The sequence below is a fragment of the Larus michahellis genome, chromosome 4, assembly GCF_964199755.1.
Source record: "Larus michahellis chromosome 4, bLarMic1.1, whole genome shotgun sequence".
NCBI lineage: Eukaryota > Metazoa > Chordata > Aves > Charadriiformes > Laridae > Larus > Larus michahellis.
The window spans coordinates 52264271-52277189 of NC_133899.1; the positions used below are offsets into that span (position 1 = coordinate 52264271).

A 12919-nucleotide genomic window follows, 5' to 3' on the forward strand; every position below is an offset into this window, starting at 1 on the left:
ATTATCATCTAACACTATCTCATCTCCTTTCCCTGCACATTTATTTCTTAGTAAGTCTGGAAACCAAGTGTACAAAACAAAAACTGAAAACTGGGAGGAGAAAAAAAAATAATATCAAGCTCTAAAACGACATCTTCTCCAATAACATTAGCTCTGACGTACTTCACATATATGTGGTTTATGGTATCACTCTGATATTTATTCTGGGTTATAGGCTACATAGGGTCCCGTGTGGACTAATTAATGTTGTGAAAGAAGCCATAACTTGGAATTTATTGCATTTGCATTATTAGACTTTTCAGTCTTTAATGTTGCGGTAACATTAGAGATTCATTTTAAGATTTATAAACTTTTGGTTATTTTTTCCTGCCTACAAATATGTACATCAATCATTAATACATTCAAGGACCCAGGATAGTATGAGAAACAGGGAGAACTGAACTATAAGCTAGTGAGTTGGATACATGAGGACAAACCAATAAAGGCAAGTTTAAGTACTCTGCTGATGAGGCAGAGGACTGGGCATTTGTCTGCCTTCTCAGCAGACTGCCAAGCAAGTCACTCTCCCACCTACAATACCAGGTCCCCCAGGGAGGCAAGATATTTTCCCATATATGAAGTGAAGTCCCCCTGTTCTCTGGACCAGTAATGCAGCTTTTATCTGTTTTTAACATTGTTAAATGGACTAAAGTGAAAATATCAACTGGGGCAAAAATTATTATTTCACTCAGTATTCATATTTAGAGACGCTAGCTATACAAAGTGATCATCAGTCAGATATCACTAGTAGGTAACGCCAAGAGGGTTACACCTGTACTCCCAATACTCTGAGAACACTTTATACTCAAAGAGGGAAACCCTTGTCTGTTAGGCTGGTTTTGTCTAAACTAAATCCCTCAAAACTTCAGGTTTTTTTTTTCTGAATACTTGATATAAGTCATGGATTTATTGCTGATATGTTACCATTAAAAGGAGTACCACATCAGGTCTGATACATCAGAAATATTATAATGCCTCTGTTTCATTCTTTGAAATCCCACCCTCTGGAGTTACGGCTAACGATGGTACCGACCTTCTGTTCTCCTGGGCAATGGCTACCAGCGCTAGTTCCAAAATCATCTCAGATTCGGAACTCAGAGAGACACATGGATGAATTTACTACGGCTTTCTCAGCTGCCACGTCCCTTAAAACATAGATCACAAACTATAGATTGCTGTTTCTTAGTGGCAGACGAGGTCTGCCACCACCGTCACTGCGCCTGGCTCCCTAAATGAAGAACGTGCGGTCAAAAGGCCAGAGCACAGAGGGATAAATGCCAACTCCAGTCTCCAACTAAGTATTAAGATCAAACATCAGCAAATCTGAACTGTAGGTTGGCACCGCAGAGACACAAGTGATAGCTAGTGATATCTAGACCACAACCAAAGATTAAAATTGAGCTTACAGCTTTAATTTTGTACTGAAATGACTTAGTGATGCTGAGCTTCATAGGTAAGTTTCCAGCCCCACTGACACTTAGCTAGTACCTCCTTTTCGAAAGTGAAGCTCTAATGGTAGTAAGGAAATCTAGGCTATCTGTACTGCTTTGCTAATAAGCCGTAATTACAGCTGCTTTTTTTCCAAAAAACTCCTTAAAATTCTATCTAGAACATAAATACTGCAGAGACTGGTTACTGCAAAGTAACCATTTTGTATATGGTGGGGTCATGTTTATAACCATGTTAATGAGGGCCCTTTTTGGATCACAGGGACCACAAGTACAGATTCCGGTACCCATATTACAAGGTTATCCTTGGTCCTCCGTTTCTCCAACCAAGAGCTGAGCAAAGAATAAATCGTAGGGAGCAAAGGCCAGCGGAACACCGTCGCTGTGACCTGCACCAGAAGCACTCAGATTCCAGCACCTCCTCATAGCTGATTTTTACACTATGGAAAGTATGAAAGTTAGTGGTGTAAAATTAAATGAAACAGTAGTTAAGAGGGCTACGCAAATCTCATCTCTGTTGATTTTAGAGATTTTACACAATGAGAATAGAAGTATCTGAACTTGCCCAAAAGCAAAGGTTTCTTTTATCATGCAGAGAAAATAAAAATGAGTCTTGGAGCAAGCTTAATGCCTTTTTTTCCCCCTCCAGTAGTCCTTTAAAATGACAAAAATGTATTTTTCCTCACTTTAACTGGAAACATGTTACCCTTATGCAGCTGCTATTATATTTAAACTTGATCCAGCCGAGAATAACATGTTTAGCAGACCAGAAAGATAAGAGAGAAGACATTTTTCAGGCATCCAAAAAAATTCCCAGCCAAACTTAAAAGCTACTTTGATAATATACTTTTAAGGATGAAAAAATCCAATAGAACCCTTTTTGAATAATAATAATGAAAATACTTAAAAGAATGTCTAGAGGAGAAAAACCCCAGCTACATGCCTTGAAAATTAAGGAAATGGAAAGTCAAAGTTTCACTTTTTGAAAACAAATGCTGAGTATATGGAAATTTAATTTTCACTTTGCAAACATTTGTCAGGCCGTAACCCCCCTCTAGAAGCATTCAGTGACTGGCAAAATCTTGGATGCTTTAGGTGTGCGATGTTGCCCATATAGGATTTTATGCAGAAGAAAGCCACAGTTGTTAATAACCCATCTCTCAGTGCAGCCAAAGGCTCAATCTCCTTGGCACGAGTTGGGGAACAGCCAACTCAAGACTCCAGACAAAGCTCTTTGGTTAATAACATGGAGAGATGGAAGTGCCTGAAAAAAACAGCAACTCAACTGCATCTGATCTTCTGCCACTGCCTCAAACTTTGCCCAGGTATCGCTACGCCTTCCATAATTTCAGAGTGACATTCTACAGCACTGGAGAGAGCAGAAAAAACCCATCACCCCAGCTCCTATTCCTTCAAATTCACAGCTGAAGACAGGCAGATGCTAACAGGCAGACATGGCCTGAAGCCACGCAGTTTTTATGTTGGTCCAAATATACCATTAGAGAGCTAAGTCCGGTGTCTCACTGGCTTCTGCAACCTTTTTCACAGACAAATTTATCAGGTTGTCTGTGAAATTATTAGTGCTTTCAGTGTTGCAAATCTTCTTTTGCAACTCACGCTGATGGGAGCTTTAAGTACACATCTACTGAACTGAAATAAAGCTACAACTGGGGGGGCACTCTCTAATCAGTTTGAGTGCAGAAGTATGATAGTGTCTAACGGTAGCGTCTAATAAAAAAGAACGTAAGAAAATGAAGTCTTTAGCAACTATTGCAATTTCTTAACAAGGTGTCCTACACCGAAATGTCAATTTCACCTTGGCAGTTTCTTGGTCTTGGCTGTACCATCTTTGAACTGTTTTTTTATCCCCAGTTCTTCAAGATGTGAAAAATGCTTTCAGTTAATTCATTAGAACTCTTTAAATTTTCTACAATATCCATCTTATTTCCACTGCTTTATATTTTTCAGCAACGTAAAGTGTGATTAGAATCTGTCTACAGCTTCTTTTTTTTAAGGAATTGTTCAAAATAAGAAATACAAGCTACGAGCTTGTTTCCCCTCAACAGATCTCTTTGTAAATGCAGAGACAGTGACAGATTTGTATAGATAATCAAAACAATGGCAGTTCATTTGAATACTATCAAATACATCTTTTTCCATGAAAGAATGAAAATACTGTGACAGGATGTGCCTGATACCTTTTATCTTAATAATAATCACTTTCTTGTTTAAAAAAGACATAACAACAAAAAACCCAAATCACCCTGGAGAAATGCAAACTTAAACCAATCTCTTCTCTGGCCTAAAATGTTCAGAAACTCACAAATCAGATAAATTTGCTTTCTCTGCTTTCTTGCTGTTTAGGTACGCTAATTCTCTTGCTAAACACCCTGTTGGATGCTATTGCTGCCTTGGGAGCTCTAGGTGATTCCACCAAGTCTATAAGCAAGCTAAAATTCTGATTTACTTCTTCAAAATCCAGAAGTCCAGGAACACTTAGATCTAAAACTTCAATTGTAACTCATTTAAAACTTTAATAACCATACAGCAGTTTTAGCATACCACCCAACAAAGGGAAATGTAGCCTAACAATCCCGTAATGCTTCATTTTGTGGTTCATCATGCCAGGAAAGGTATTTCCTTTTGGCTACTCTTTCGCTCATATTCACGTTGGCTTTTGGCTCATTAAAACCAAGACTAAAAGGAGTCTTCAGATACTTAGATAATATCTATTGTGCTTTTTTCCAGACATGATTCTGAGCAGCAATGTAAAGCCATTAGTGAAGAACACACGTACCTCCGGCTCTCCAACGGGCGCCCATCACTAGAGATGCTTCGTGGGATGTTGGCTGCTCGTTCTGGGGGTGGCATTTTCCCTTCTCCTTTTCCAGAGCCAATCCTAGATGTTACTGGACTTTGTATCTGGGATGGTACCTGAGCCACATGAGGTCCCTGTCCTTTGCTTGCATTTCGCTGCCATTTGTTATTATTTCTGAAGGGAAATTTGAATTCATACGACATTCCTTCATTCACTTTGTATTCCATCACTGGCATACGGTAGTTTTCTGAAGAACTCCTGGAAATGAAGGAATTTAACATGCTGCTGTAAAAAATAAAATAAATATATCCTGTTCACAAGGATAGAAACCTGAAGAGAGAAGCTGAATCAATTCTATGAAACAGTACCTGTAAGATTTTGCTTTTTAGAAACATGTATTTAACTAGTTTTGATACTATTCAGCTGATTATTGGTTATAAAAGCTAAAAAAAAAAAAAAAATCTGCTAGAAGGGTATCTCCCCTTCCTAATTTAAAGAAGTAATGGGCTTTAGAATTTGCCAGCACACAGACAAATAAGACACAAAATGTTTGTTCTTTTTGAGATAAATCTTCCTGATGCACAGATACCCATGAAAAGACAACATTTCCATCAAATAATGCATTACACTTCATTTTTAAACATCTTTGGCTTTGGAGTATCTCAGCTGATAAATTTGCACATTATGAAAACAAAACACTTGCTAAAAATTGTGGATGCCAAGCCCAAATGATGCCCTCTGCTTCCTGAGGATGTACAGGAACAGGACAGCATAAAAATTGGAGTAAAATAGGACATAAGCTAATGCAGTCCACGTAAGATGCAGGGCAAACTTCCGCATACATTGAAAAGGGAATTCGAAGAGTAGATGTGACCTTGAACTTCGGTAAGGATAATTTTGGCACTTCTCTTGACGAATGTAAATACCTCTACTTAAGTGAATTTTTTATTGTGATTACTTTGTTTATTTACACACATTGTTATCTAATGGGAAAGCAAAACAAACAATCAGTACAAAATTTTCTACTTCTAGCTCTTCCTCTAAGTGATTACACTGTTAGTGCTGAGAGATATCAATATCCCTTCCCAGCTACAAAACAAAACAGTTAACTTGTTATCCTGCCATGCTGACATTAGCAAGTTGTGCAGTCTAATAGGAGCAGACAAAGTGAAAGGGGATGCTGAGGTTCTGCTGTCCACACTACACACATTCTGTGGTTTTACTTTGGTCTATCCTCTAGTCTTGACCTGCAGATTAAGTTAGCAGCTGGAAGGCAGGAGGTGTGCTTCTGAGGCACGTGTAATTCAGCTTCATCTGAAAAGAAATGTCTGTGTGCTCCCAGGGCACTCTGTGATGTGAACCACTCCATGGTAGATGGAGATGATCAGGAGATTTGTTTTCAAAGTCCACTCACAACCTAACTAAAATCTCGATACTCTTGTTTTTTCTGTTCTCTTCCTATTTTAAGTCTCTGCTACTCTTTTCCTAGCTATTACATACTTTAGTTGTTTGGGTTTCTCTTTTTTTTTTTTTTTCCCCAGAGATAGCTACAGTTTCAGAAGCAAGAATACACAATATCTTCTTGCTGCTGTGTCCTTAACTTCAAGGTCAGCAATCAGTCCACTAAATGAGTTTAGTGGCAATGTTTTAACGACCATCTTTTAGTAGAGATATAACCATAAGAAGGCCCGCCTCTGTGTAGGGCATTAGATTGTGAATCAGGGTATTTGGATATATTTTTGTATCTGCTACTGACCTTGTACATGTGCCTGCTGGCAAGCCATCTTATCTAATGGCACCCCTGCTCTTCCTCCAACTTCATGCCAGCCGATTTATTAGGATAGGGACTGCTTCTCATATGAATGTACTATACCAAGCAGAACTGATCTTCATTTTAGTTACGGTCTGTAGAAGTTACTGAAATACTAAATGACCTCCAGGGGACACAACGAAAGGGCTCCAATTTTGTAAAACTGATTGCCAAAAGAGAAATTACTTTGTGCAAAGATTTAAGTTGAGTCTCTGGTAATGTATGTAGGATAGCTACAAATTCAAGCCACAGTTCCTAAACCTTAATGATCTTGGACACAGCAAGCAGGATAAAGAGTTGCTTTATGAAATTTTATAACTAGGCAATAACTCACCATGAACATTTGCTCACTACAAGACAACAACAAAACTCACTGATGCCGAGTATAGTATTTCAAGAAGTACAGTAATTTGTCTTTCTGCTATGGGTTTGGATATACTAAAGCTAAGCCTGCTTTTGGCTGTACTTAATTTAGTTCAGGAATAATAGGATCTGTGCTTTCCACACAGATTTTTCTGCTCTAATCCTTTTGCTATGATTGCAGCTGAACTTTCCATTTGCTTGGGCTGCTAAATACTGTACAAAAGCTTTCCAAATACCTCATGGGTGACCTTATGCCACTGCTCATTTTAATCCCTGACATGTATTCAATTTTCCAGTGACAACTAAAGGACAAATAAAACTCCTTTTCTCTCTGGTCCTGTTTTGCTACCAGTTGCAAAAGGAGTTAATATGGTTCACAGTAAAAACAAACACGGATTCTTCTCTTATGCAAGTACAAGGTCTTTGCTCAGAGACACAATTTCATATCAATGTAATAAATATGCAATGAAGTTTAGCCCCAACCTTAAGGATACACAGATTTAGCATATACCCCTACCAAAGATATTTCCTGATTAGAAAACAGCAGTGTGAGCCAGTCTCTCACTGCAGGGAACACACTGAACTTTGATAACTGTACTTGCTTCTTTTTGGCAAATCTAGCCTAAACCTTGAGCTAGCCTGCAGGCAAATTTAGTCTATTAAAGATCATTCCATTTTAATCATATAGCACTTGCAAGATATTAATACGGGATGTCAGGAATATGGGAATCAGATTTAGTGATGTGGCTGAACGCTACAGACAACTGCAGAGATTTCAGATGGGAACAGAAAAAATTATGAAAAGCTTTAGTGTGAGTTCAGGAAAACCAGAGGGACTTAATGTCCAATTTACAAAAAAAGCACATATTACTGCTTATTTCTGATCAAGCAACATTTTAAAGCTATAAAAGCAATAATACAGTTGACACAAGCCTCAGGCTTAACGTGGATGAGAAGCCAGAGAGATGCAGCAAGATCTACTACTGAGTAAAGAAGAATTACTATCTGCGGCAATTTCTCTGACCAGATCCACACCTTTGATAAACTCTCATCATTTACAGCCTTACTTATTTGTGAAAGTAGAGAATTTAAGCCTATTCTTAGCTTTCAAGAATCACATCCACAGACATTGCAAACTACCAAGAAATGGGAAAGTAGGGAGGGAAATGTACAATTAATTCTGATGTATCATAAACACACAACTGTAAACAAAAAGGTGTTTGATTTCCATGTTAAATTCCATGGAATTTAAAGGATACATGAGGTTCCTCACAGATTTTATTAAACCGGTATTCAATTAATATTTTGTAGGGTCTGTAGTCTGAATATGGGCAATTTTTCCTGCCCTCCTTTTTCACCTTACAATACTGGATACTGTATTATAACCATGCCATGTTTTTTGGAAGTTACCACTTATTCTGTGGTGTTTCTTTCACCCTGACCCTACAAATCAACATATTATTTCAGCCCAAACATAGCTATTATACAATACCTGCGTGGCGTGCAGTCCTCATACGGAGGGACAATGACGACCTTCACTGTTACTGATGTTCTCAGCAGATCAATCATTTGCTCGTGACTCAGAGTGGCCACAGCCACCTTGCAGATTTCCACCAGCCGGCTGCCTTGTCGCAGTCCTGCCTGCCACGCGTAGCCATAGGGCTCAACGTCTGCCACAATGCCTTCATAGTTTACGTGGAAACCAAGCTGGCCCAGACCATTCCTACGCAGAGTCATCTCCACTGTTTCACAGCCCTTAGTCACGAGCTGTGAATTGAAATGAAGACAGAATTTAATGCATGGAGAGACCTTCAGTGCTAACAGAGGTTTAAGGGCTCCATTTTTGTACAATCAACCAACTCTCAAGACAATGGTCGGACACAATCAAGGAATATATATCACAGTCCTGGGTACACAATCAGCTGAAATGGGTCTCATCACTCAAACTAGAATTTTCAGTAGAGTCCAATTATCCAATTGTCTTGAAATTTTTACTGAAACCATATGAATTTTAGGAGATACATGGCAGCACACAACAGAAAAACCATATGGTGTTACACAGGCATCTCTACTTTATCTTTGACACTTCAGTAACCAACCAACCATTCTACAGCTCCAGCTGTTTGAGTAAACTGTAAGATTACTTTTAGTCAGAATGTGGTGGCAGGCAGCTATCAAGCACAGTAAACTGGGGTCTATGCCAACTCTTCTATGTACCATGAGCATGAATACCATCAAGAGCAATTTAATAGGGCATGGTTTCCCCTTTTTTCTGGTCATTATACAACTACAGTTGTGAAATTACAGGAAAGACAGCAAAACATAACACCTTCTTTCATAACTTAATTGGATAAAAAATAAGCACGGACAGATGTTTTATAGACAGATACCATGATTCACTGCATTTTATCACATGCATTCTGAGAATATCTGAAGGTTGTAATAGTGATTGGGACTGCACCCTGCTGGCAACGTAATAAGTCAGTCTCAAGGATATTACAGCTTCATTTGAAACAAGATACAACAAGCCTATAAAACAGAGAAAGGAAAGGAAAACAAGGAAAAGAAATAAGGCAACACTTCTGTACTTATTGTGTGGGAGTAATTTATGCATCTGAAGGCCCTGCTTTTTTTTGGTTTTAATATATTGAGACATTTTTGACACACACATGCACCAAATTGAGGTTTGTTGATATCCGATAAAAGTGAAAGCAATATTGCATTTGAGAAATAAAAAGCAGGGAAGTACAGATTTCATGATATACAATTAGAACAGATTTAGGGATCCCAAACATTACTCAAATTGAAGCCTTACTCTGCCACGGGGTGAGAGGAGAAAGCAAAGAAGGGGAACCAAACAAGAGAATACATTCTAACCTCCAGCCTTTTGACGATCTCTTTGATATCATCAATGTTGCTGATGAAGCTCTCCAAAGAAACACATTCACCTCTTTCATAGAATATTTTGATATTTGTGTCCGTTGAAGTCCACCCTATCACATCTCGACAGGAGCAATTGAACACCACGCTTTTCGTGTCATGTTCAATGAGGACTACAAACTCATTAGAGATGCCTAGGAGACAGTCTATTTCCATACCCTTGCTGTAGTCTTTTGCATGGACACTCCATACAATAGCACCAGAACTATAGATCTCTGCTCCTGGATAAGGCTTGGACTTTTCTTTCTTTTTTGAAGCAAGTGAGATGAAGGGGAACTTGCCAGAAGGGTCAATAGGTGTGTTGGTGACATTCTTCTCTGCCAAGTCTTTCAAGTACTCTTGACGGGTCCTGGTGGCCATCGCACGGAACTTTTCTGATTTATGAGCAGCATTCTCTGCATTAATGACTTTGGCTAGTAAGAAGTCCCTGAACACATTCGATTTAGGAAACGTGACACCTTTTGGAATAGGTGGTCCAAAGGATGGTACATCTCTGGATCTTGTTACAGCAACACTAAGACACAAAAGAAAAAGGAAGATGCAGAGTGTTCCACTGTATGCAAATTCACTGGGTTTTGAATAAAGAAAACACATTTCCTGTTTTCCTTAAGCCCTCATTTTTTCTCTCCTTTTCTCAGCAATATGCCTGTACTTATATTTTAATCTTGTTGGTGTGGAGATTATGCCCCCCTTACCACTTATTTTTGCATCTAGGCATTTCTGAGTCATTCACAGTACCACAGCTTAAAGAGAACTTCAAGTGCAAAATTGTGCTCTTTTGATAAACTAATCACTCACATATGGCAGTTCTGAATTTTGTTTTCACTACAAACAGAAAATTTCTAATACACACTATTACAAAGGCTATCTTATAATTTAGCTACCTAAAGCTGAAAGGCTCATCTGAAAGCAATGCAAGTGTAAAAATCAATACCAGAAATATAGATAAAATGGACACATTAAAAAGATAAAGGCAATAAAGTCGTCTCACAATGCCAGTTTCACCGAGAGAATCATCTTCTGGTGACTGAATGCATATATACATGACACTACTAATCATGTTTTAAATTTCTGGACTGAAAACTGCAGTAGCTGATATTGCAAGCTAGTGACACAAGCAGACTCCAAAAACACTCGAAATAAGAAATTTCTTAGAAGTTTGGAGACATATATTATTAATAGATGCTTCCTTTTTCAACTCTTCCTTTTACTTCCTGTACAAAGTGATGGACTGACAAAAAGATTGCCTTAGGCAATGCCGATGAGGTTAACTATTCTCCCTGGTCAATTCTGTTTTGATACAGAGCGGATGAGAGTTGTTTGGCATCACTGAAGATTTGCCATTCCAGTCCAGTATCATTCACTTAGCAGTCCATCCTAAGAAGAGACTGACCGCTGTACTTCAACAATTTTGAGACAAGAAATGCTCCAACAGTTTGAATATGATTTGCTACGTAGCTATAACTGAATCTGAAAAAGCATTAACTATTTTTGGCCAAAATATCACGGTAATGGAGTTTCATAAAGAAAAACAGGGTGGAATTTGAGCACACTAGAAATGTATGTGGTGTTTCATTTGAAAGACTGGTGGGTATTATTTTCACACTTTGTTCTAACTTATCTGAATCCTTAAACATAAATCAGAGAAATGCACCCAAAAATCAACAACTGAGATTGCAGAAATACTAGTAAAGGGTTCATTTTGGGGGTGTGGGGGCACACAGAAACACCAAAAATAAAAATTAAGTTACACAATCTTTAAGCCTATTTTCTGTTTTTGGGTGGTGGGGTGTTTTATTTGTTTGGTTTTGTTGGTTTTGGTTTTTCTAATTATGTTTTCTGGCAACTAATACTGAAAGATGTCATCAACTGTTATATTTGCTTCAAATATATCGAAAAGTATACAATGAAAAGTATACAACAGGGGGTGCTCATGATGCAACCATCTGACTCTTGATCATCTTCAGTGGCCCTAAAGGGTCTATTGTTAAGAGACAGAAGCCTCAGCGTTAAACACAATTACTGGATGTAATGAAAAACTACCAGTGACATTTTGTTTGATTAGGTTTTCAATATCATGAATCACAGGCATAAGAATTTAATCTTTAACATATGCAGGAGAAGTTTTAAAAAGTGAATGATGCTGACAGAGAAGCCAGGCTTTTGAAATATTGTTTATCTTAGTTGAGAGGGAGAATCACTGGCCAAGACAGTGCTTGATTTTATTCCTTTTATGTAGTTTTTAATATAAATTCCAGTACATTTTTATGCTATACGGCTTCCTGTTTTGTCTAGAATTATGAATCTATGAAAGTGTTCCAAATAATTCAGCAAAAAGAGGTCAAATTTACTTTGAAAAGTTTCCTAGAAAAACTTTTCATAATGGAATTCTATAAATTTAAATCAAGTGTTTGCACTGAGAGGATAAGTAAAGAAAGGATTTTAATCTTAAAGACAGTATACAGAACATACAATGCTCTGGCGGTCTCCTGTATCAAAATGAACACCGACACTCACAGGTTTTTTTCATACCCGCTCACCCTCCCCTTAAAGTTTAAGCCTATAGCATCGCTAAAGCTAAAATTCTGATATTTTATTCACTAATAGCAACCAGTAAGGTTCCAGCCCTTGTGGTTGTGAAGACTTGAAAAATGAAAGCAATTCAGTAGGCTGAAGGTCCAAAATAGAATCCTGAGATATTTAAATTTATTATAGTATAGCAAGTATAAATCTTTCCCATGCCTTTTAAAAGGAAGAAATGGAAAATATGCAGTCGTATTATTTAAAATAATAACCACAAGCAGATCTTTATCTGTGTTTGTAATACCCAAGACAAATGGAAAATGCATCTGTAGCCCTTGTGGATGTATTTCCTACTTTCCCTTTACTTCAAAATCAGTTTCCATACAGAGTAAGAGTCTAAAGTTTAAGAACAGGCTACGTCTACAAAAATTACGCAGCAGTGGAATTTGTCAATAAGCTGCCTTAAAATGGGCATCAACATGAACATGTCTGCTCCAGGAGAGTTTAATGCACGTACAAAGTTCAGCATCAGTTCCAGAAGTGCCGCGTGAGCTTTACCAAAAACTTAAGGTGAGCAAAAAGCCTTTAAACTATACTTACTTGAAAAACTTGAATATACCACCTCAGACAGTGCAGTCTCAGCTCTTTCTCTAAATAAGCACTTGACTGAATGAAACACTTAGGTGAACGTTTGTCTTTCAGTAAAGACAAGTAAATTCTAAGGCTACCTCATTTTCAAGATAAATACTCTAAATCAATTACTCTGACACCTCATATTTTAAATAAAGAAGCTTTAGAAAAGATTGCTGATATCAGTCAATATCTAAAAATAAAAATACAGTAAGAGTTCAGGACATAACAAAGGTAAGAAGTTTTACTGATCATAAAAAGAAGGGTAACTCAAAAACTTTATTTCTATATGCTTTCAATTTGGTTTTAAAAATATGTTAAATAGGAATCTAATCTTGCAATTCTTTA

General features: G+C 37.7%; 1 protein-coding gene across 22 annotated transcripts in view; it reads right to left on the minus strand.

Moving 5' to 3' along the window:
- SIPA1L1 (signal induced proliferation associated 1 like 1) overlaps positions 1–12919 on the minus strand; it is a 219458-nt gene that overhangs the window by 36887 nt on the left and 169652 nt on the right. For 20 of the 22 annotated variants that reach the window (XM_074584792.1, XM_074584772.1, XM_074584781.1 and 17 more), the window contains 3 exons: positions 9356–9932; positions 7971–8245; positions 4285–4590 (listed from right to left, as the gene is read on the minus strand). In XM_074584792.1, the coding sequence (XP_074440893.1) occupies positions 4285–4590; positions 7971–8245; positions 9356–9932 (1158 nt within the window). The remainder of the gene's footprint in view (positions 1–4284; positions 4591–7970; positions 8246–9355; positions 9933–12919) is intronic. The other 2 variants (XM_074584794.1, XM_074584793.1) reach the window with 1 other exon arrangement.